Source organism: Erinaceus europaeus, chromosome 12 (assembly GCF_950295315.1).
Source record: "Erinaceus europaeus chromosome 12, mEriEur2.1, whole genome shotgun sequence".
NCBI lineage: Eukaryota > Metazoa > Chordata > Mammalia > Eulipotyphla > Erinaceidae > Erinaceus > Erinaceus europaeus.
In genome coordinates, this window is record NC_080173.1 from 51,186,988 (window position 1) to 51,210,767 (window position 23,780).

General features: G+C 53.9%; 1 protein-coding gene and 1 long non-coding RNA gene across 6 annotated transcripts in view; one reads left to right on the forward strand and one right to left on the reverse strand.

Moving 5' to 3' along the window:
- Nucleotides 1-1,455: 1,455 nt before the first annotated feature.
- Nucleotides 1,456-23,575, reverse strand: MLLT6 (MLLT6, PHD finger containing). 3 transcript variants are annotated; one of them, XM_016191612.2, is made up of 20 exons: nucleotides 23,344-23,575; nucleotides 22,072-22,151; nucleotides 21,558-21,612; nucleotides 21,238-21,347; nucleotides 20,205-20,308; nucleotides 19,880-19,973; nucleotides 16,530-16,700; nucleotides 15,848-15,946; nucleotides 13,233-13,371; nucleotides 11,355-11,969; nucleotides 10,736-10,920; nucleotides 10,408-10,516; nucleotides 8,222-8,288; nucleotides 7,872-8,017; nucleotides 7,232-7,429; nucleotides 7,066-7,154; nucleotides 5,623-5,972; nucleotides 5,130-5,220; nucleotides 4,276-4,632; nucleotides 1,456-3,727 (listed from the first exon to the last, which is right to left on the reverse strand). In XM_016191612.2, exons 1-20 carry the CDS (start codon nucleotides 23,450-23,452, stop codon nucleotides 3,686-3,688), a joined length of 3,210 nt encoding a protein of 1,069 aa, XP_016047098.2. In that variant the 5' UTR covers nucleotides 23,453-23,575; the 3' UTR covers nucleotides 1,456-3,685. The 3 variants fall into 3 exon arrangements, with proteins under 3 accessions (XP_016047098.2, XP_007530983.2, XP_060059572.1); XM_007530921.3 differs by having other exon boundaries at nucleotides 13,155-13,371; XM_060203589.1 differs by lacking the exons at nucleotides 22,072-22,151; nucleotides 23,344-23,575 and having other exon boundaries at nucleotides 13,155-13,371; nucleotides 21,508-21,612.
- LOC132541946 (uncharacterized) overlaps nucleotides 22,432-23,780 on the forward strand; it is a 39,464-nt gene continuing 38,115 nt past the window's right edge. Inside the window, exon 1 of one of the 3 annotated variants that reach the window (XR_009553055.1) lies at nucleotides 22,432-22,499. This is a non-coding gene — a long non-coding RNA (uncharacterized LOC132541946). Of the gene's footprint in view, nucleotides 22,500-23,002; nucleotides 23,050-23,780 lie in introns of those variants that run through there. The other 2 variants (XR_009553052.1, XR_009553053.1) reach the window with 2 other exon arrangements.

Consider the following 23,780-nt stretch of genomic DNA (forward strand, 5'->3'; position numbering starts at 1 on the left):
AACAAGTGCTGTTTACGAACTGCCCTTCGTACAAATAACATCCGTTATACAAAGATACAAGATCCGGGTTATGCACAATTCCAGGCTTGGAGGTGGCAGAGGGGGACATTGCCTTTTGGGCTGAGCATATAAAGGTTTTAGAAAGAAGAAAGGAGCCCCTGGGTTTGCAAACTGTGGCTTCCCCTCCCTGCTCCCCAGGGAAGGGTCTGCTACATTGAGACAGGCTGGGGTGGAAAAAATCCCCGGGTGAGTAGGAGTCTAGGTCTCCAGACCCATCACCTAAGTCCCCAGTTGGGATGAAGGAAGTGAACACAGGGCAATGGAGACACCCCTCAGCACCCAACTTTTCAGTAGAACAAGTCAAGTGGTCACAAGCCAGGCACACTTGGAATCCACATTGATTCTGGAGGGAGCCAGGATTCAGCAAGCCACCTTCCAGCTGAAGTGAACTTAACCCCACCAGGCTCCTCTCCCCATGCCAGGAAAGTTAGGATAAAGAACTGGTAGCAAGCTGCCTATCCCTAACTCTGGCTTGTAGTACACCAAGGAAGGTGCTGGAAGCTGACAGGAGTCTGGGTCTTTGAAAACGTGTATTTACTCCCAGCTTTGGAAATGCAAATACTGGGTTCCCTTTTCTTAGAGCTGACTCCTAGACTCATCCTTGGGGTACTACTTCCCTAGATCTCAGTTTAGGAATACCAGCTAGGGGTTCTTTCATCAGCCTTCAGGTAAGCATACCTGGAGGCAACAGGAGATCCAGGAGGCTGAGGGAAAAATACAACTAGGGGGGGAAATGAAAGGGTAAAAAAAAAGGGCAACCTTTTAAAGTGTCATTGTCTATGGAAAGGATCCATCAGCTCTGAGCTGAAACGTCAGTGCTATAGATACCCTCCCACTGGGGCATATCCCTGCATTCACACCATCTCTCTCTCTCTCTCTCTCTCTCCCACACACACACACACACACACACACACACACACACACACACACACAGACTGACAGCCACAGGAGATGGTTCAGCTGGGTGGGAGCATGGGGACCAGGAGGTCAGGGTCCTGAGGGCTGGTCCTTTCTCTGCTCCCAATCCCATCCCTCCCCAGGCTTGGAGCTAGCACCTGTGAAGTGAGGAGCTGGCTCAGACAACCCCTGCAGACAGGTCTGTTCCAGCTCCAACACTCATGCACTGTTGTGACCTCAGGGCCATGGAGCACCCTGCGCTGAGGGCGATGACACACGAAGTTCCATTGCATGCAATTTCGCACTCTGCTTCCGCCCCGCGAACCACATCCTTCCCCCACTAGACAGAGTTCTACAAATCTGAAATCTTCCCACTCTCCATGCAAATGAATCCTGGAACAAGGGGGCCGAGACTGGAAGAGAAGGGTAAGATCAGCAGAACTCTCTCCCCTTGCATTGGGAACCTAGGGCCTCCAGAGTCCCCCCAGACCATTCCTATTATAATGCTCCTTCAACAAGAACTGCAATGCCTCTCTTGTCCACACTGCCCCAAATGGAGGGCTGGCACCTACTCATAACCCAGCCTGGCTCTCTTCAAGTCTCACCTACCTGCCTGCCACTGCGCCCAAATCTGGAGAAAGCTGGAGGACAAGATTCCTGGTGATAAGAAAGGACTCAAGGCCACTGGGTGCTGTGGTCAGGAGGGAGGTGGTCTTGGTTCCAGTGCACTAAATCATATGGACCTCACTCTCCTCCATAGCAGCTTTGGAGTGGGTCTGCTTCCTGGTCATCTAGAACAGAAGCTGCCTTCAACTCTCAGTGGGCCAGCCTTGGGCAAGAGCAAGGGTGAGGGCAAGGGTGTGGGCCGGAGTGGGCCACACTTATAAGAATCTTTGAGTATTCTTTTCAGTGGGTGGGGGGCAGGAAGCCAGAGAGTGGAATAGATGAAGAGGCATAAGATACTGATTCTACTTTTCCTTTCTGATATTTAGTAGTAGTAAGTTTTTCTGAGGTCATCACAACTGCCTCCCCCCACCCCCAAGCCTTTGCAAGTGCTTAAGAAATCGCCTAGCAGGACTCCTGCCCCCCCCTCCATGATCAGCTCCCTAACATCTTACAAAGTCTTATCAACAGGAATATTAATATTATTTTCAGTATCAGAAAAAAACCAGTTGAGCAGCACAGGCAAAAATATATCTGCACTACGTTTCTGTCATTGCCAAAAATATACACATCTTCTTTTCTTTATTTAAAAAAAAAACAAAAAACAAAAACCCAAACAGAAACACACACAGAATAATTCACACATGCAGAGAGAGACTGACGAGACATGAGCATCAGGAAAGCTGGAAACATCTTCTCCCTGCTCCAACCCCAGTGCAACTGAAACACACACACATGTCCACCTCGTCTGCCTGGCCTCACCTGCCTGCTTGCCCCTCAGTTTCTGCCACCAGGCTCTGGGCAGGGGGAGGGGGACTTTGTAAGGTGAGGCTTGCCCATGACACCCTGGGGAAATAGCTGGTGGGTGAAGGGACAGCTGTTAAGTCAGGTCAGCTTAATCTTAAGTCTCCCCTGGTTGGTGGGAGTGGTGGAAAGAGATAGGGAGGCAGGCTGGCTAATTCAGGAGGTGTTTACTACAGGAAGTGGCACTGTAACCCCCCCCCCCAACTCCTGGGGCTCTCCTTGTGCTAAGAAAGCAGGATCCACTACCAATAGAGGGAGGGGAGCTCCAAGGGGGGCAATGAGACCATGTGGGGTCTGGGGAGCTGGAAGGCAGGATACTACCCTGATTCAGAGCCCCCAGCCCCCAGTTACTCTCCAATATTGGAGTACTGTTCTGGTTTCTGTTAACCATTCGTGCCCCAGAAAGGGACCAAAGTTGGTGAGGTGAGGAGGGTGCAAACAAGACCTGGGAACCCCTTTCTCTTATCCCCCACTGCTTCTGTCCCTGCCCCGGAAGCTCCAGGTCCAGGGGGAGACACACATGCATGCACACGCACACAGACATAACTCTCTCACGCACACTCACGCTCAGTCGGGCAGCTCCACCTCCCCACCCTCGGCACTCCTAAGTCCAATAGTGCAAACAAGGGGCAGGACACCAAGGGGGCTGGGCTTCCTCTCCCAATCTATCCCTGGGCACCCCCGCCCAAAGGTGGGAGACTTGTCATCCGGTTCCTTCCTCAGACCCCTAGTCTGAAGGCGGCTACAAGCTCAGCTTGTGACCCCTCCTGGGGAATGGGGGAAAAGGACCAGTGAGAACTCCTCTGAAGGCTTCCTCCTGCCCTTTGTCCGAGCTGGAAGGAGACTGCAGGTAAAGCAGGGCTGCCTCTTCTTCCATCACAGACTTCCCCCCAAGGGCAGGCTCAAGGCCTACACCTCTACTTCTCCTACCAAGTGCTTGCTCCACCTTCTGTGGCAGGTCCAACTCACCCCACGCTTATGCCATGGCCCACTCTGCTCTATGGGGGGACCTAAAAACATTTGAGGAGCATAGGGGTTCCCAGCCAGGCTTGGAGCCTATCCACCCTCTGAGCCCCACAGGAAGGGGTCAATGCAGGGGGGCGTGGGGAGCCCCTCCTGGTCTTGGTCCTCGGTACCAGGAGTGCTCCACACTCCCCAGGCTCTCCAGTGTCTGGGCGCAGGTGCCTGCTCCAGGCTGGGACCACTCAGGCCAGGATTTGCCCCCTTCATGGGGGGGAGGGTCAGGAAGGGTGTGGGTGGGTTAGCCTTTTTCCTGGTTGGCTGAGGCTCCTTTGTCAGAGGCCTGGAAAGAAAGGAAAGAGAGCTGGGCATTTGGGAGGTAGCGGAACTTCACACCCAGCTGAGAAGAGTCCTGGTTTGTCATGCTGTGTGGGTGCCGAGAGGGACCCCTGCCGAAGCCTCTGGCCTGGCTGGTGGGTACACACAAGGCTCAGGGGATGGAGTGGGGAAATTGCCTGGAATAAGGGTGCCCAGCTAAATGAACATGTGTCAGCCATGGTTAGGCCTTTCTGGAAACAGCCCACCAGAAATCTTATCTTTACCTAGCTGGTCTGTGCAGAAAGGAAACAGCCTCTGCTAGCTGGCCTTCCCAGAGGAATGCCTGCCACTTCCTAGTTGGTCCTTCTACTGTTAGGCCGTGCTGTGCATCTGTCTCAGCTCTGCAAGGGGGTATCCACTTGCTAGCACAGGCTCTGGGGTCTGGAGCAGGATGCTTTGCTGGTCACTTCCAGCAGTCACTTCCTCCTTCTGATGATGAATCTACTAAGGCACCCCCTGATGTGTTACCTTGCCCAGGGAAGGGAGATAGGATGGCCCAGGCCCCTTACTCACCCCTCCTTTGGGGCCACTGCCACTGCCGTCCGTCCCCGACAGGCTGAGGAAGGGGTTTGTCTGGGCAGTGAGGACTGGAGGTCCACCTGCTGCGGCCACTGCTGCGGCCGCAGCTGCCGCGGCCATGAGACTGGTGTTGTTGCCTAGTGAAGGAGCCACTAGGGCTCCGGCAGGCAGCAGGGGTGGGGCAGAGGCTGTGGGCAGCAGGCCTGGGGTGGCCGTAGACAGCAGCGGGGTGGAGCTTCCTGCCAGCAGACTGGCCATGGGCAGCTGAGAGCCCCCAGCCATCTGCAGGCGCTGCAGCTCCCGCTTCTGCTGGATCTGCTGGATCATCTGGTAGACAACGGTCTGGTGTTCCTGCAAAGGGGCCAGGACGCTCATCAGCCGGGGGGGGCGGGGGGGGGGCCTTGGCTGGGCCAGCATGCCCATACCATCACACTGGCACCACCACGGGGAGGGAGACCTCTAAGGAGACAGCAAAGCTGTCTCTTAATGCCTCCAGGCCTCAGTCTGGGCGAAAGTCTGGCCACCAGCATTTGTTTGTCAACTGGGGCAATAGCTACCACACACAGATATTCAATATCTCTGCCTGCTCCTACTAAATCAGTTCCTCAGTTGCTATGACAACCTCAAATGTCCCCAAGTTCAGAAACACTAAACTAGGTCTTTTTTTTTTCACTTACTCCTGTATCCCTACATGCTCCAAATCTCACAGGAAGGGTCTCAGTCCAGCCTGGGGTAACCTCCTTCTCTTCCCTGCCTCCCTCTCAGGTTGGTTAAGACCCTCTTAACTGAACCTTTGGGTAGAACTGGAGCTGCCCAGGATGGCCTGGAGGGGCTGGTAGGGGCATTACCGGCGTCAGCTGCGGGGAGGCTAGGAGCTGCTGAAGCTGCTGGAGCTGCTGCTCGTGCTGCTGCAGGAGGTGTCTCTGCTGCTCTGTCAGGCTGAAGCGAAGGGACAGAATGCAGACCATGGGGAGGGAGAGAGCATCCCTCCTCCTCGTCCCTCACCCCACCCCCATGCCCAGACTCCCTCAGACCCAGGTAGAAAGAGGCGGGGCTGTGGGATTTTAGAAGACTAAAGAGAAACACAGACTAGCTCACAAATACCCTGGGCAAGGGAGAAGCTAGAAGAACATTCCCAGAAGGAAATAGAGGGATCTTGTCTTTGGAGCGCTACCATCTTAAGGGCCAGTGTCTAAGGACCACCTGGGCCCAAAGGGTGACTAGATTCTGTCCCCTAGATTCAGGAGGACATGTGCCTTTCTTAGGGGTTGTAGGTGTCTGGGGGAAACCCTCCCAGAGCCAGCCTCCCCCTTCCCTTCCCAGGGCTGAGCTCTCCCTCACCTGTTGAGACAACCTGGCAGCTGCAGCGCGGGGCCCCCGCCAGCCTGGCTCAAGCCTGCAGGGTTGGGAGCAGCAGCCCCATTCAACCCCCCCAGGAGCCCATTGAGGGGCAGGGCCCCACTGCCCGTCAGTCCCCCCAACAGCCCCTCAGCCATGGGCATAGCCCCCAGCCCTGCTGCCCCTGGTGCCCGGCCCAAGCCATTCTGTGGCTGGGGCTGGAGTGGGGCAGGGGCCCCAGGCAGGGCCAAGGGCAGAGTAGCAGGGCTCTGCTGGAGCAGGGGCAGCGGTGGGGGCGTGCTGTGGAAGGACAGCGATGAGCTGCTGCGGCTCGGGCAGCCTGAGTGTGGGTCCTGGGGAGGGAGGGGGAAGGGAGTGGTCAGGGGGGCAAAGGGCCAGTGTGACCCTTCTGGCCCCCTGACCCAGCAACCACCAGCATTCTCACACCCACCTCACCCCAGGAGGAAGAAGCATGGCTCTGGGATAAAAACCTAAGAACCCAAAGAGTTTTCACAAGTCATACCGACATACCACTTCCTGGGGGCCCAGTACCCTCATCATGCTTAGCAATAAACTGAGGGAGGGACCTATCTAGTGAACAAGACCTGTGCTTCCACGTTGGGCCTGTACTATCTCGCTAATTCCATTTTACGAGTGAAACCATTGGCTCTGAAATGAAATAATTCTGCAGGCAAGATAACTACAGCTAGAAAGAAAGGCAAATCCTACATCCACAATTCAGTGGCTTACGTGGCTTCTCGGTCTCAGTTTGCTAGCTCACGTAACATGAGAGTAATGGCTGCATCTATGCCATAAGGTTAATGTGAACACTATATATGACCAATGCTTGAAAAACCTCAGCACAGGATGTGACAGAGGGCCAGTGTACAATTAGTTTCTGTTATTACTATGATCATGAATGCCCAAGTCACACCCTAAGTGGCAGGGAGAAAAAGAACCCACTTTGTTTGAATTCAACAACAGCCACAAAATAGCAATAGCAACAGCAACTGCTAACTCCAACCACCACCAATTACATATTTACATAAGGATTATTCTGTGAGGCACTATGATAAACTCTCCACAAATACTTCTCAAACAGGCCTTCCCTAACCACCTTATGTCTATAAAAAAAATCCCCCCTCCCTGCTCCCCCCACCCCGAAGCCTTCAAATGATTTCCATACTAGTCCTTTTCCTGGTTGTAATTACTGATTCTTTTCTGATCTTAATCTCAATCTGGGAGCAGGGCTTTGCTGGTTTTGATTGCACTAAGATGGCACCTGATAATTATTATTTATTTCATGAATGAATGAGTGAATCAAGCAACTGGTCACATCAAGCCAGTCACTGCACTGCCCAGGCTCCAATGACAATAGGGTGGAGAAAGGAACAGCAGACCCTTCACCTACCCACTCCCACCACCCTCCCTGCACAGTGCCCTCACCTCAGAAGATGTGGACAGTGAGTTGTCCAGGCCCAGACTGTTCTTTCCAGGGGGGCTCTTGCTGGTGCTCAAGGAATCGCTGCTGCCAGCTAAGGCCGGGGGTCAGAGAGAGTGCTCAGGAGTGAGTGCTGGCTCAGGAGCACCAGGCAGAGGCCCCCAATCTCACCTTGGGGAGGCAAACCGTAGGGTCCCGGGACTGGACCGTTGGCAGCAGGCATGACAGCAGGCAGGGCAGGGAAGGGCACAGAGAGCTGCACGTTGAGAATCTGCAGCCGCTCCTTCTTGGCCGTCAGACTCAGGATCTGCTCCTGAAGCCTCTGGTTCTCTTTCTGTAGCGCATGCAGTGCCTTCAACATCTCCACGACTGTGGAAGGAGGAAAGGAAGGCGGACAGCCTGAGCCATGCCCTCCAGAAGGGGTGGGGCCCAGCGGAGGACTCTGGAAGAGTCCCCCAGCTAGCTAAGGGCTCAGGTGAGCACAGGCCAGGGGAGTCAAAGGTGTGAGGACTGGTGGCAGAGCCTGAAGCTCAGGCTGGAGCCTGGAGACTGGGAAAGAAAGAGAGGGCAGAAAATGAGGTTTATTTAGGTATGGACTAGGAGGCCAGCTGAGTCAAGATGGGGTGCAGAGGGAACAGTGGGAGCGCAGGGCCTAGCAAAGAAAGGTTCAAAAGGTGAGTTAAGGCCTGGAGTTCCTAATGGGTAAGGTTGGAAAGGACCCTTTAAGACATGGGGGACCTCAGGGAGAAAGGTGAACTGAATCTGGGGGTTTGGGGGATCTCAGAGCCAGCCCAGCTTTGTCCCTCCTCACTGTTGACACCAGCCTCGCCGTCACCCTGCTTCTCCAGCAGCTGTTCCATGTTAGTCGTGCCGGGGGCTGCTGGGTCCAGCTGGCCACCCCCACAGGGTGCAGATGCTGTCTGGTCAAAGAGTGCCGGGAGGGTGCTGATGGGGGACCTAGAGTCAGAAGGGAAAACCAGTCTCAGCCTTACTTAATGCCCCCACTGGCCACCCTCTGTCCCTCTTCCCTCCTTGGGGGTTCCAGCCTGCTTTCTAGGGTCCCTGCCCTACCTGTTCGGACCCTCCTCCCTCCTCCCGGACAGGGACAGTCTCTCCAGCCCCACTCCCTGCCCTCCCCCCAAACACCGCCCCCTCCCTCACATGGAAGACAGACTCTCCTGGGGGGAGGTCCCCCGACACCGGAAACTGCAGTCCTCCAGATCTGGCTCTTGGAAGAAGAAGGGAGGAGGGGCAGGGGTCAGGAAGGAAGGGGTGCTGTAGCTCCAGTCTCAGCCAAGGAAGTGGGACCTGGTAACTCACCGCTGGGCCCCTTCCCCAATTTCCCACCCCCTAGGCTGGCAGTTCTAGCTAGGAGCCCTGGTTTGGAAACCTGGGCCCATGGAAGAAGCACTGGGATCTAGTCTGTCTCTTTGTCTAGGCAACAAGGTCCCCATCGCCAGGCTACTTTCAGATCCACCTCCTAGAAGTTGCAGACTTAGAGAAAGTTGTGGTCGAGACAATTCTAAATTGAGCTCGGACCTGACATTACTTGCTATGTGACCCTGACTGTGAAACTAGGCTTTCTCGAATTAAAATGAGGTAATAAATGTGAAGTGTTAAACTGGAGAGTTTAGCCTTAGCTAAAAGCACATAGCAAGTTTTTAATAACAATAGCTTTGGGAGTTGGGTGGTAGCAGGTGGCACAAAGCATAAGGACCAGCGGAGTAAGGATCCTGGTTCGAGACCCCAGCTCCCCAACTGCAGGGGAGTCGCTTCACAGGTGTTGAAGCAGGTCTGCAGGTGTCTATCTTTCTCTCCCCCTCTCTGTCTTCCCCTCCTCTCTCCATTTCTCTCTTTCTATCCAACAACAACAAGAACAACTATAACAATAAAACAACAAGGGCAACAAAAGGGAATAAATATTTTAAAATAATAATAACAATAGCTTTTTTTAAAAGTATTTTTTAATGTTTTTTAATTTTTTTAAAACTTTATTTTATATTTATTTATTCCCTTTTGTTGCCCTTGTTTTATTGTTGTGATTATTGATGTCATCGTTGTTGGATAGGACAGAGAGAAATGGAGAGAGGAGGGGAAGACAGAGAGGGGGAGAGAAAGATAGACACCTGCAGACCTGCTTCACCGCCTGTGAAGCGACTCCCCTGCAGGTGGGGAGCCAGGGCTCGAACTGGGATCCTTATGCCGGTCCTTGTGCTTTGTGCCACCTGCACTTAACCTGCTGAGCTACAGCCCGACTCCCAACAATAGCTTTTATAGACAGTCATAGGGAGGCGGTTAGGTCAGGGAGTACATCTGGGGCCTCAACTTGGTATGACTTTTTATATTGATAGATTCACAAGTCAGAAGGTAAAATCCCTTGTTGGCCCACAGAATTCTGATCTGGATTTAGAAAATAGTTTGTGGGCAGAAGAGATAGCATAATGGTTGTACAAAGAGACTCTCATGCCTGAGGCTCCAAAGCCCAAGGTTCAGTCCACCATACCACCTGAAGCCAGAGCTGAGTACTGCTCTGGTTAAAAACAACAAAAAAAAAAAAAAAAAAAAAAAAAAAAAGGAGAAGGAGAAGGAGAAAATGAAAGAAAATAGTATGTTGGTCTTAATTCTAGAACAGGACTTGTCCCTTTGAAGGCAGCCTACCTGAACTGACTACCAGGCAGTAAGCCCTGCCTGTGATGCCCTTGCACCAATCAGTGCTCTGGGACTTTTCCAGAGAGAGAGGGTGGGGTGCTGGTGGCCTGCCCCCTTAACTCTTAAATGCTTGGGTAGCTGGCTGTCCAATGGTGGGACTGCTCTAAGCAGAGATCCCCAAGGCTACTGTGGTAAAAGAACAGCAGCCAGAATTTGAGCTCCAGCTCTGTCTTTCCCTAGAGCATGTTCACCAGTGTCTCTGCACTGAGATGCAACAGTAACTTTGCTGGTTTTTTTCTTCTTGTTGTTGTTGGATAGGACAGAGAGAAATGGAGAGAGGAGGGGAAGACAGAGGGGAGGAGAGAAAGATAGTCATCTGCAGACCTGCTTCACCGCTTGTGAAGCGACTCCCCTGCAGGTGGGGAGCCGGGGGCTCAAACTGGGATCCTTATGCCGGTCCTTGTGCTTTGCACTACCTGCGCTTAACCCGCTGCACTACCGCCCGACTCCCAGTTTTGCTGTTTTAAGGTGAAAATGTACCCTATTTTGTTCCGTGTAAAATATTTTTCCCTGCAGGGTGGGCAATGGCCAGAGGGAGGGGGCAGCCAGAAAGCCCTCCCACCCTTCCTGGGTGTCACATGCAAGTGATAAGTGCCCCTCTATGGCCTCTGAGAATAAAGAGGATTGGGGTCACATACCTGTGTGGCTGATCTCGGCTTGGGTGAGGAGGGGGTTAACGGCACCCACAGGGGTTCCAAAGATGTGGGTAGAAGGGAGGCTAAAGGTAGAGCTAGCCAGAGAAAACACCTAAGGGAGAGAAGGCAGAGTCCCACCTGGCGGTTATTTTTGGATCTAGGGCACAACTATGTGTACTGAGTGGAGGGGACCAGGTGTGCCGGGGAGGAGAAGGAACCGAGAGCATTCTGGGGGTAATCAAGTCCAACCGCTCAAATCCCTATAAGGCCTGAGGTCCTCAGCCTCCTGTCTCCCTCCCACCTGCCCCAGAAGGGAAGAGTAAGACCTTACCTGAGTGGTGGAAATAGAAGCAGAGGAGGAGGGGAGGGTGCTGGTGAATGGGGAGCGGCTGAGGCGGGGAAGGGCCGAGGTCCCTGGGGGCCCCAGTAGGCTGGAGGAAAGCGGGGTACTGCAGACAGCCCGAAGCATTCCACTGCCGCCATGGGAGATGGGGTCCTTATTACTGGTGTAGATGCCTGTAAGCAAAAGAGGACACAGAGGGAGTCACTTCTCCAGCTCGCAGGGCCAGTCCTTCAGGCAAATGCTCCATTGTTTCTGGCCACACACACCTAGCTGACCCTGACACTACAGTGATGTCACTTCTTGTCTGGTTGACATCTGCTTGCACAATTGGTTACAAGACTGCCTTGCCCAGGCCTGGTTTCTTTACTGATTATCCAATCCAGACTCCACAAGTCCTAGCAGCAACCTATCCCAGTCTCTCCCACTAGAACCACACAGAACACTAGTGAGGGGGCATCTTGGAGGTGACTGTCACCTTTATCCTTTGTCTCTGTCCTTTTTGGAGCAGTTTCTATCACATTTCCTTCTAACGGTATGTCCATGCCTCTGTCCCCTCAACTAAACTGGCTGGGCCCCGAGATAATTGCCACCCCCAGGGGTCACTAACCTGCCCCCAGCAGAGGGGACTCCAGGCTCAGACTGGGCAGGTTTCCTGCAGGTCCAAAGGTGCGGGAGGCCAGACCACCCAGGCCAGAACTGACCAGGGACCCTCCAGAGAAGGGTGAGGCAGCAGTTGCGGTAAAGCCAGCCAGCTGGGCACCGGGCAGGGAGGGAGCAGCCAGGCCCCCAGCACCCTCCTTATTCCGGCTGCCCTTGGGACGGCCTGGCCCATGTCGGCTCCTCTTGCTGGCTTTGTGTTTCTTCTCCTTCAGGCCTGTCTCAGGGGTCTCCTCCACAGGCACAGGGGCAGCACTCAGTGTGGGCATCCTCTTATGGGTGCCTGCTGAGGCCCCAGACCCCGAGATGTGGGGAGACTTATAGTCCCCAGGGGAAGGGGCCTGGGCCCGGCTTGAGCTGGAGGTGGTGGTGGAGAAGCGCATGATGGGCCCAAAGCTAGAGAAAACCACCTTCTGCTCAAAGAGGTCAGCCTTGGGAGGCTCAGGGGCTGAGGGAGAGGGGGGGGCGGAAGGAGTGGGGGCTGTGGGCTTGGAGTACTTGTCCTCCTCTGGCTGCTCCAGCTTGGGGAATGCAGAGAAGTCAGGCGAGCTCTGCAGGGATGAAACTGCACAGAGGGAAAAGGGAATTACAGCCAGCCAGGCAGACCCCACTCCTTCCCTGCCCCTCCCAAAGCATGCAGGTTAGAGAGAGCTTTGGCCTGTCCCAGCTCTGCCACTGTCTCAGTGTCCTAGGATGAGTGTCCCTCAGACCCCCACTCCTTCAGGCTCCCACTTTTCTATCTGTCACAACATAGGAGGAGACTAACTCTCTTCTGCTGACTTGCTAGAACACCACAGAGATTACAGATGATGTTAGTGTGGCTGCTTTTAAAACAACATTGTGGTGGTCCGGGAGGTGGCGCAGTGGATAAAGCATTGGACTCTCTAGTGTGAGGTCCTAAATTCAATCCCCAGCAGCACATGTACCAGAGTGATGCCTGGTTCTTTCCCTCTCTCCTATCATTTCTTGTGAATCAATAAATAAAATCTTTAAAAAAGTAAAAATAAGAAAGTAAAACTTAAAAAATAAACAAAAACATTGTGGGGGAAGTTGGGTGGTAGCACAGTGGGTTAAGGGCACGTGGCACAAAGCGCAAGGACCAATGTTAAGGATCCGGGTTAGAGCCCCCGGCTCCCCACCTGCAGGGGTGTCGCTTCACAGGTGGTGAAGCAGGTCTGCAGGTGTCTTTCTCTCCCCCTCTCTGTCTTCCCCTCCTCTCTCCATTTCTCTCTGTCCTATCCAACAATGATGACACCAATAACAACAATAATAACTACAACAATAAAACAACAAGGACAACAAAAGGGAGTAAGTAAATAAATATTAAAAAAAAAACATTGTGGGTACCTGTGATGCCAAATGCATGGTCCAGGTTCAAGCCCCTGGTACACTACAGGGGGGTACCACGGCACTGTGGGAAGTTTTGATACTATGGTGTCTCTCCCACTCTGTCTCTGTTTATTTCTATTAGAGAGAGTGGTGACATCATGTCCCCCCTGAAGCACAAATGTAGGGAGGGGACAGTGAGCACTGCCATGGAGGTGGAGTGGCAGGCCCTTAGAGGGGAAGGGGGTGAGAGTTCAGCTCAAGAGGGGAAGGTTTGGAGAGAATCCACTTGGTGGGAAGACCCCATCTTTAATCTGAACCAATTTAAGCAAATAAGATGCAAATCACTATGCAAAAGCTATTGCTAGAGAAGCACAGGGCAGGCTCTCCTGCTCTCTGCCTCCTGCAGGACGCCCACACTCACCTGCAGGCTGGAAGGGCCCCCCAGAGGAGGAAGAGGAGGAAGAAGAAGAGGAGGAGGCGGAGGTGAAACTGCTCACACCTTTCCCACTGCTCAGTTTCTTCCCCTTGTGACTCAGGCTATGGCTGGAAGACTTTTTCCCTTTTGAGTCCCTGCTGCTCTCAGAGGTCTCCTGAGAGTTGGTGTCATGGTGGGAGGAAGAGGAAGCTGAGGAAGAGACCTGAGAGAGGAAGGGAGGAAAGAGGCAGACTTAAAGTCAGCTGCTGGGGCCTCGACCTGATGGGAGATGATGGTGAGTGCTCTGAACCAGAAGGATGAAGAGGCTAGAACTTTGGGCATGAGGAGATGAAAGCTGCCTGTCTCCTCAGGCAGAGGCGAGTCGACATCTCTGTCAATCCCTTCATTAAGAAATAGTTAGGAGAAGGTGCGGCAGGGAGAGCACTGGCTAACTGGTCACGGGCAGACATTACCATGTGCAAGGACCTGGGTTCAAGCTCCTAGTCCCCAGCTGCAGAGGGGAAGCTTCAGGAGCGGAGGAGCAGTGCTACGGGTGCCTTGTTTTCTCTCCCTCCCCATCCCTCAATTTCTGTTAAATAAAAGAAAAAAAGGAGGGACACAAATGAGGACTGGGAACTGTGGATTCATTGTGCAGTCCCAGTGACAACTCTCGTAGGAAGGAAGAAGGAAGGAAAGAAGGAAGAAGGAAAGAAGGAAAGGAAGGAATACAGAGCTGGATTTGCGGGCTGGATACAGGGCACAGGGACAACTGGCTGGCCTGACTCCTAGGCCCTCTCATTGCCACTACTACCTTTCTGCCCAGTCACCTGGTGGCTGCTACCCGCTTCTCGACACCCTAAGCTTGCAGTGCCCAGTCCTCTGCCAGGGAAGCCTTCCCTGACTCTAGCTCTAAAGTCCCCTCTCCCATGAAGCCATCCTAGTAGATCCCTTATGTGGAACAGGTTACTCTGTCCACTTGTTTCCAGGCCACCATCTACTCATTAGCCCTGTTAAATGCTGCCGGGCTACAGTGAAATGCACTGACCCGTTAACTAGTTGGGGCCCTGGCAACCTCCGAGAGTGACAGGGTGGTGGCTGGAGAAGAAGGGTCTTCGTGTCAGGCAGAGCAGACCAGGAGCCTGGCCGGCTCTGCCGTTTGCTGGTGTGCTATGTAGCATGGGCTCAATCTCACTGAGCTTATGTCCTTCTGGGACAAATTATGACTATTTGCAGAGTGATGGGGGAATGTCATGCTAGACACTATGTGTCTGGGGTCAACGACAGTGAGGAAGGACTCTTGATGGTGGCTGCTGTCAATATACTGCAGAGACAGCATCACATAGTGTGTCAGTGTTCAGGTCTCCCAATCAGCCTTCCCATGTTCAGAGCTCCATCCCATCACTTTTGAGCTGTTTGATTTTAGGCAAATCACTTAATTTCTCTGTGCCTCAGCTTCTTCATTTAGCAAGTGGGGTTACTAAGATACATACTTTGTTGGATTGTGTAGAGAACTGAATGGACTAATCCACATCCTCCTTCCATCCCCGTTCCAGAAAGGAGTCTGGCTTGGGGTGGGTTGTTAGGGCTTTCTATCACTTGAGGAGGCGGCACTTTCTCCTGGTAGAAGACAGGTCTTTAGAAAGCATGTGCTGACCAAACACAAGCCAGGGGCTGCGTGGAGTATGAGAGGCACCCTCTACACTTCTCCCTGGGTGGAGACGTGGAGCCCTGGTCCCTGTCTCCTCTTTGTTCTTCCTAACAGCTGGAGTTCTGAAGGGAGCCAGATGTGGTTCTGAGAGCAAGGGGCCAGGGGGAAGGGTAGCTGAAATGCTGGGGTGGGTGGAGGGGGATGGGCCGAGTGCTCAACATGTTTAAGGGACACCCAGTGATCGGGGAAGCACCTGGATTTCTGGCCCATTTTTCACCTGTCTGCAGCTCCCAGAGAAGTGAGAGGGCATGGGTGGGAGGAGAGGAGGGAGGAGGGTTACTGGGACAGTTGCCACAATAACATCCCCCGGGAAATCTGATACCTGAGCCTCTGGCTAAGATGCCCAGAGCTCTGCCAACCTCCCAAGGCAGGGGAGAGGAAAGGGAGCAATAATGGCGACAAGAGAAGGAAGGTTCTCCAAGCCTCTATTCTCCTTCCACGAGGAAGGCTGTTCTGGCTTGGATTAACAGCTCTCTGGCCTGGGCTAGGGCCTGCTCATCCAGATGTTGCCCATTTCTGGAGAGAGGCCTGACAGACTGTGCTCTTATTCAGAAGGGTGGGATGGGTGGAAGTTTTGGGATATTTCCTCTTCCCACTCCCATGCCTCTGTGGCATATACTTTCAGCCCCTTCAACCTACAGGATTTTGTTTTGGCAACAGGCCCTGGGCAGACTCCTAATGGGGAGAGGACTGAGAATGAAGGGATCCCCTCTGCCTCTCTCTGGGGGTATGGGTCCCACCAACTTGGAGAGTCAGCCTGAGAATGGTATTTGTAGATTGGTGCTCAGGCTCTCTGTCTGGCCAGAGGTAGATGTGAACATCTGGCAACCAGTAGGTAAGATGGGACCTTCTCACCCCTACCCTCCTGGTTGGTCAGTGGCTGTTAGGCCCCCTGCTAGGTTATAAGTGGAGGACTTCTGGGGCGGGGGTGAGAGAATAGAATGGGTAGACCAGCATGCCACCCACCCCTGCCAGGTGTGGCTAACCGTACCTTGTCAGCAGTGGGTACCGCAGGTGGGGTGAGGATGCTGGAGGGTGACTCAGGCCGCTTCTTGTGCTTCTGTTTAAGGCGTTCTTTGTCCTTTCGACTCTGGAAAGGGAGAAGTGACCAGACAGTGGTGGTTTGGGTGAGGAGAAACATGATGTGGGGAGGAGGAGCCCTCTCCAGGCTGGGCTTTGTGGGCCTCATCCCCCCTCTGGAGGGACTAGGGGACTTGGTTGGACAGGAGTGGTTCAGGCAGGTTCCTCTGAAAGCCAACAGCTCTTTCCCCTCCGCACTGCCTGCTAAAAATAGCCTGTCCCATTATCAGGGCAGTGACACAGTGAACATGTACCTGCAAGGGTGTCTGTCCAGGACATGAAGCTGTGTAGAGATGTGACATTTGCCATGAGGGGACCCAGGAATGCAGTGACAAACTGGGCAGGCCCATGGCTAGACCAATGTCATGTCATGGGGCGGACACGGGGGAGCCACACAGAGCTTCACGAAACCAGCCCTCACTTCCCTCCATGACCCTCACGTGGTACTTCTTTAGCCTCCTTCTGGTCCTCAATGGCCTCCAAGGAAGGAAGGAGGTGGGCCCCAAGGCCCTGGGGGCATTTTCTGGTGGCTTACTGAAAGGGGCTGTGTTCCTGAAGGTCAGCAGGAAAGGGAGAAGGAGGGAACTTTTTACCTTCTTCTGGCCCCTCTCATGGTGGGAGGGGTGCTTTTCTTGCTGGGTGGACGGGGAGGCAGACCGGCTCCTCCGGCCAGCGATGAAACTGCTGCCACCTCCCCCGGTGCTGCCACCTCCTCCTGCCCCTCCACTGCCACCACCACTCCCAGTGCTGTGCCTGGACGTTTTCTGGAGAGAGAATTGAGAGCAATAGCAGCCCAGGAGGCGGCACGGTGCACAGAGTTGGACGTTCAAGCATGAGGTCCTGAATTTGACTCCTGGCATTGTGAGTGACAGAGTGATGCTCTGATTCTCTCTCTCCCCACTTTCTCTTAACTAGCTAGCTAAAAAATTAACTAATAGGGAGCTGGGTGGTGGCACACCTGGTTGAGGGTATATGTTACAATGCACAAGGACCTGGGTTCGAGCCCCTAGTCTCCACTTGCAGGGGGAAAACTTTGCGAGTGGTGAAGCAGTGTTGCAGGTGTCTTTCTCCCTCTCTGTTTCCCCTTCCCTCCTGATTTCTGGCTGTCTCTATCTAATAAATAAAGATAAAAAGATTTTAAAATTAACTAATAAATAAATAAATTTAAAGAAGAAAAAAGTTATGCATGTACAAACTATTGTATTTACTGTTGAATATAAAACATTAATTCCCCAATAAAGAAAAAAAAAAAGAAGAAGAAAGGGGCCAGGTGGTGGTACACTTGGTTGAGCACATATGCTACAATGCCCAAGGTCCCAGGTTTGTGCCCCTGGTTCCCACTTGCAGAGAGAAAGCTTTGTGAGTGATGAAGCAGTGCTTTCAGGGCTCTCTCTCTTTCTCTTTCCCTCCCTTCTTCCCTATCCCCTCCTTCCCTCTCAATTTCTGGCTGTCTCTATCCAATAGTTAAAAAGGTTCCCAGAGGCCAAAGGACCCTGTCCAGTCTGTGCTTAGCAGAAGGACAAACACCTCAGCACTGACTCAGCTGGTTAAGCCATTACACACATTGGGTAGCTGAGGCCTAGAAGTAGGCAGGGTGTGTCTTAGCCCCAGCAAAGCATGTCTGAAAGTAGGGCCAAAGCTGCTTAATTTTCAACATCTCTTCCTAGGTGTCCTCCTGGCCCCTCTCAAACTGAGTCACGGTCCTCTTCTCCTTCCTTCTCTGGGTACAGCACTGTGGGGAGTACTGTCTGGAGCCCCTGCCCCCCTGTTCTATCCTGCCCTCTCTTTTCATTCCCTTCTCCCTTTTTCCTGGCCCTTCCCCCACACCAAACACAGTGGTTCCATCTGTCCCAAAGGACACACTGCCCTTAAGAAGAAAGGAAGTAAACATTCACAGCAGCAAAACCCAATGACCCCTGTGCCAACCTCCACTCCCAGCGGGGTCTGCCCCTTCCTCCTTTTCCAGCTAACAGACCCCCCCCCCACCCCAGTGGAGCTTTACCCACCCTAGACCTACCTGTAGCTGTGCCCCTGAAGGTCACCCACTATACTTTTTTTTCCCAGTTGCCAAAATCCAAGGATCAATTTAGGTCCTGTTCACTCAGTGGTTTGCTCAGCAGTGGGCACCACCAACACCCTGCTGAGTTCCTTCTCATGGTTCTCTTCACACCTTCACCTCCCCCAGCCGGGTAGGCACCTGGGGCTGCCACTACCAGACCTGATCGCCCTACTTGTGTAATCCAAACTAAGCGCCCTACCTTCTCCAAAGTTGTCATCAAACTCTGAAACCATGGCAACCATATAGTTTATGATCCAAACCATGGTTGTTTTGAAAATGAAAGGGGGAGCTATTAAAGACACACTGGACAGCAGGCACACACCTGACTCCATCCCCTGTCCACAGCACCTGTCAGCACTCCAACCTGTTCAACTCAGCCTTGAAAGCCTGGGCCCTATGAGCCTCCTTCAACTCCTCCTGCTCCACCCTCCCCACTGGGAGGCAAGCCTACCTAGAAATGGTTCTAGAGTCTGGCCTTCTCCACCCAGCCCCATTCTCATAGCTATTTCCCAGTCCCTAGCCTCAGCTCCTTGGAAACAGCTTCAGAGTAGCCTACAAGGTGATCTTCCCAGAGATCAAACCTGATCTAACGCAAGCAACCTCACAAGCCTGTGACCTGGGCTGAGGTCCCAGTTGCTGTGTCAGTCATGCCAGCCAGCACCCTACCTCTCCAGGGCACTGCGAGGCTTCTGGGACATACAGGTGTCTCCAAAAACACGGGACAGTACCCGGCTCCATAAAACCTTTTTGCCTCTTTTCCTGCCTCATTCCCCCCCAACCTTAAGAATGTTCTTTTAGGGTAGGGGAGACAGCATAATTATTATGCAAAAAAGACTTTTATACCTGAGGCTCCAAAGTCCCAGGTTCAATCCTCCATACTACCACAAGCCACAGCTGAACAGTGCTCTGATGTCTTTTTCTCTCTCATTAAAATAAAACACAAAATATGTATTTGAGAATGTTCTCATTCCAGAACCTATTCAAATCAGTTCCTCTGCCTGGAATTCCTGTCTTTATTTGGCAGGCTCCTGGGGAGCTTTCAAAAAAAAAACTACCTTTTCTGAAACCCCAGCTCCAGCTGTGAGGTAAGTCACATAGGTTCGTAGGGTCTTTAAGTTTCCTAGTCTGTAAAATGGGGGAAATAGTGGTCTGGGAGGTGGCACAGTGGATAAAGCATTGGACTCTCAAGCATGAGGTTCAATCCCCAGCAGCACATGTACCAGAGTGATATCTGGTTCTTTCTCTCTCTCCTTCTATCTTTCTAATAAATAAAATCTTTAAGAAGAAAGAAAAAATAAAATAAGGAAATGCCCTTCACTCTTAGAGTAGCCGGGAGGATCATACAGAACAACACATAGAAGAACCTGACACAAAGGCAGGACACAGTAACCTCCACAGAGTTTGGTTCTTGCTGTTTCCACCTTGACTCAGGTTAACCCTTGCCTCTTCCTTGAGGTCCCCCAGACTGACAGGCAGATCAGAGCTCTATCTTCTGGGGTGAATGACTGGCTCCCATTTCCCTTCTCTTACAGAGGAGAGCTCCTCAAGGACAGGGGCTGGGTTCATCCCCCCCTTCTTTTTTCTTTATTGGGGGATTCTTTTCTTTCTTTCTTTCTTTCTTTCTTTCTTTCTTTCTTTCTTTTTTTCTTTCTTCCCTTTCTTTCTTTCTTTCTTTCTTTCCCAGAGCACTGCTCAGCTCTGGCTTATGGCAGTGTGGGGGGATTGAACCTGTGATTTTGGAGCCTCAGGTATGAGAGTCTCTGCATAACGATTAGACTAGTTCCTTCTCTACCCTCCCAGCTCCACATACTAGTCTGGCCTGGAACCCACACCCTCAGAGCCACAACTGGCTGACCCATGAGTGTTCTCGAAGACAACACTCACCATCTTGCTGAAGTGGTATTTGCAGTAGCCACAGTACTTGACGTTGTCGACCTCCAGCACCTCTTCCTCACACAGCAGGCCTGCCATCTGGGCACTAGCCAGGAAAGTTTAGTCTTAGAAGGCTAGAGCCACAACTAGAGAGGTGAGCCCCCTCCCATCATCCTAGAGCCTGCTGGGGCAAAGCTAGGAGCTTCCCAGGCCGGTACTGCCACCAGTACCCCAAGACGGCAGCGAGGATAGCCCCAGACTGGGGTGAGCCACGGCTACCCTTAGGAACCCAGAGAATGGGGTTGGGAGACAGGCGGGGGGGGGGGGGTTGTCTCACCAGGTGACGTGGAAAGCTTGTCGACATCCGTGGCGGTTACAGGTCATGCAGGCTCCTGAGGCAGCCTTGCTCTCCCGACCCTGCTCCTCACAGATGTAACATGTCTGCAGGACACAGTGTGATGTCCCCTCCTTCCTTCTGCCTTAGGGACCCTTTGGACACCTCTTTTATCACCACCGTTCCCCCTAGATCCTAGGTGAATGCCATTCAACAGAACTTTCTGTGATGGAAAGGGTTTAGTCCAACACGGGAGCCACAAACCACAGAGGCTGTGACGCACTTGAACTGTAATAATGGGACTGAGGAGTGGAATTTTTTAAATTTTAATTAACTTACACAGTCACGTGCGGTTGCCAGCTACTACACTAGATAGCGTTGACCTTGCTGGATGACCCCTGTGACAGCAGGGGTCATGTTTGTCTGGTTCACTGGCCAGTTTGTTCCTACATCCGGGTTCCTGTGATGTGTCTTCTGCCTGGAACCTCACCCTCCCAGCTGGCTCCTCCTCATCCCCCAGGTCTCAGCCTCAACGTCTCTTTCTTTAACCACCTGACCTAAAGTGAGTGAGGTGTTCTTTCTCAGGTGTCTTGCTTGTTTTCTTTGCAATCTTTAACACAAACAGTGTTTACTGTATCCACCTGCTTACTGATAATGTGCAGTCTACCAGGGAGGTCCACAGGGCAGGGAGCACACTGTCTTGGTCACTGCTGAACGCTGGGTGTCTAGTATCTCGTGCCAGGTCTCATACATAGTAGGCACACAGGGCAGTGACTGAATGAATGCATGCATGCTAAAGTTGACCCCCTGGAAACACTGCTGCAAAGTAATTTCCTATTGATATTTCACTTGTGCTCTGGAGCAGGGGTATATGTGTCCAGGGCTGTGCCTCCCACCTCCTGAGTTCCCTGGATGCCTTGGCTGGACAGAGTCAAATTACAGTAGATGAAGAGCACAAGCTGGAGGGACCCCGGGGAAGGGAGGCTGGTGAGGGCGGGGGCAGGGACGGGACAAGGCAGGGGCAGGGGCGGCTGACCTTGTTGAAGCGGTCATGAGGCACGTACTGCAGCACGATGGGCTCCATGGTGAGTACATTGGCGAACTGTACCTCAGGGATGTAGAGGGCACACACCACGTGGGCCCAACCTGCGAGGCATGGGCTAGCCTCAGCTGTCATGGTGAGCTGGAGACCCCAGCTCCACGAAGCAGACAGCCCCCCCCCACACCTCCATGGCTCTCCCCACAAACCCCACTGCCAGCCAGCTCAGGGAATCCCAGCCTCCACCCCAGCCTGGTCAGCAACTACCTCCCCAGGCCCTTGTGCAGGGGGCCTCGCTGACTTCAGACCCCCCTTACCTCCATTGTCAGTCCTCTTCAATGCCCCATCTTTGTGTGGGCACAGCTCACACCTCTGCCAATGCAAGGGGGGCACAGGGGTTGGGGGCAGTTCTTTCCAAAGGGGGTAAGGAATCTGTAGGGCTGGGCCCTCCCTGAACACATACAGAGAACCCCAGAATGAAATCATATGTTGTCAGTGGGGAACAGGGGGGTATGTGCAGAGGAAATGGCTGGCAGTGAACCCATACAGTTGTTGAAGGTGTGCTGGGGGCGTGAAGTGCCTCATAGTACCCCATCTTGCATAGCTCATGAATGTTCACGATAAAAGTTCAAACAGACACGCAAACAAAAATAAACGGCTTTATGCAAAAGGGATGACTGGAGGGAGTGATGAGGTTGGTGATAGGTGTGCAGGAAACAGGAAGTCCTGTGTGACAGAGCTGAGTCCCACCCTGGCTTCAGAGTCCCCTATCTGAATCAGGAGGGTAGGTTCAGGTGTGGGGAAGCGAAGGGGGGGGCACCTCAAACTCACCACCCTGGCTGCTCTCTCCTGAGATTCACATTTCCGGCAGAACCAGGGTCCCGTTGGCACCTGGACGATGCCATAACAAGCTGGGGGGAAGGGGGTAGAGGACAGTCATTGAGTAAATGTGTCAGCCTGTGGCTTTTCCCAGAGCTACTGGGGGAAAAGGTTGATGCTAAAAGATTAGAGGCAGTTCCAGCAGGGGGGGCTGCTCCCCTGTCTGGGGGTTACTCTTTCGACAGCAGGACCACAAGGAATGCCCAGCCTTCAACCACACGCCCAAGCAATTCTAGCCAGGGCAGGAAGTCTGAGTTCTTGACCTTAAACTTCTAGAAGATCCTCCCCTATGCCCTTTCTGGGGACCTGTTTCCCAGCTCCTGCCCGGGACCAGTATTCCACTAGGGGAATAAAGAAAACCAGAGGGAACAACGTTCACGGTAGTCAAACACGTTTTGTTGTTATGGGGGGGGGGGGGCATTTCTTAAAGGGCCAGTAAAAGAAGAGGCGGGCAAGTCAGGGGTCCGGGAACCTCCCCTTCTGCTTCTGACTCTTAAGATGTAGAAGTCAAAAGCCGAGGTGGAGGGCAGGTGGCGTGCAGGTAGAAGAGAAGAGAGAGGCGGGAAGAGCCGGCACAGGCAGCCTGAGGGGCTGTCCCGGGAAGCGGGGGGCCAGCTGGTGGTGCCAGACAGGCGGGAGATGCCAGCCTGCGCCCTCGGCAAGATTCCTCAAGGAGTTAACTCCCGAGCCATGTGCTGCTGGGGAAAACTCCAAACCTCTCCTCTGATTCCCGGGCCCCAGCACCACCGCTCTCCCAGCCCGAGCTCTTCCCCCAGAGGCTTCTCCCAGTCCCTTTCCCGGGGGACCCTGCTCCTCCCGGCCCAATTCCGCTCCTCCCAGTATCCGGAAGCGGGAGGGGGTGACCCCCTTTGACCTCTCCCTCCCCGAGCCCGGACCAAAATAACCGGACCGGAGAGGGACACCGCGCAGGTAAACATTCCCCTAGCAGCCCCGACACCGGCGGCGTGGGGCGCGGAGAGTGTACTCACTGCCCCCTAGACTGTCCTCAAACTCCCTCAACTTGGGGTGGGGGGCGCGGGGCTGGAACAATAGGCGAGAAAACAATGCCTGACCCGGTCCTGCAGGACCCGGCGGGGAGCCCCGACGCCCGCCTGCCCTTCAGGTGGGGTGGGTGGGGGAGGGGCGCCGGCCCCGGGAGGTCTCGGGAGGGCGCGGCCGGGGGCGCCCTGCGCGCGCCGCCCCGGGGTCCCGCCGCCCCCGTACCTTGGTGGACAGCCACGCTGCACGCGTGCCCATCGCAGTAGACCAGCGGGTTCTCGGCCCAGCCCCTCTCGTCCGAACATACGCAGCAGCCTCCTACCATCTCCTTCATACTCCCATGAGCTCCCTCCGGGGCTGGGGCGGGGGGCCGGCCGGCGGGGGTCGGGGGTCAGGGGGGGAGGGAGGGAGCGGGGGGCCGCGCGCCTCCTCGCTCCCTCCTCCTCCGCCGCCGCCGCCGCTTCTTTTCTTTGCCTCCTCCTTCCTCCTCCTCGGCGTCCTCCTCCTCCTCGCTCGCTCGGTCTGGCCGCCCCCCCCGCGGTGCTCTCGCCCTCATGCCCCGACGGCCCCCCCTCCCAACAATGAGACCCGCGCGCCGGGCTCACCCCCTCCGCGCCGCGCGCGCAGCTAGCAGGGCCGCCCGGCCGCCGCGCAGCCCGAGC

What these genes read in the sequence shown, in the direction of transcription:
- MLLT6 (XM_007530921.3), bottom strand. Translation starts at nt 23,452, where the DNA reads ATGAAGGAGATGGTAGGAGGCTGCTGCGTATGTTCGGACGAGAGGGGC. An exon ending in CAAGCTTTCCACGTCACCTG is followed by an intron (nt 19,974 to 20,204) that starts GTGAGACAACCC and finishes TTTCCTGGCTAG; the next exon opens with TGCCCAGATGGCAGGCCTGC. An exon ending in ATGAGAGGGGCCAGAAGAAG is followed by an intron (nt 15,947 to 16,529) that starts GTAAAAAGTTCC and finishes CTCCCTTTCCAG; the next exon opens with AGTCGAAAGGACAAAGAACG.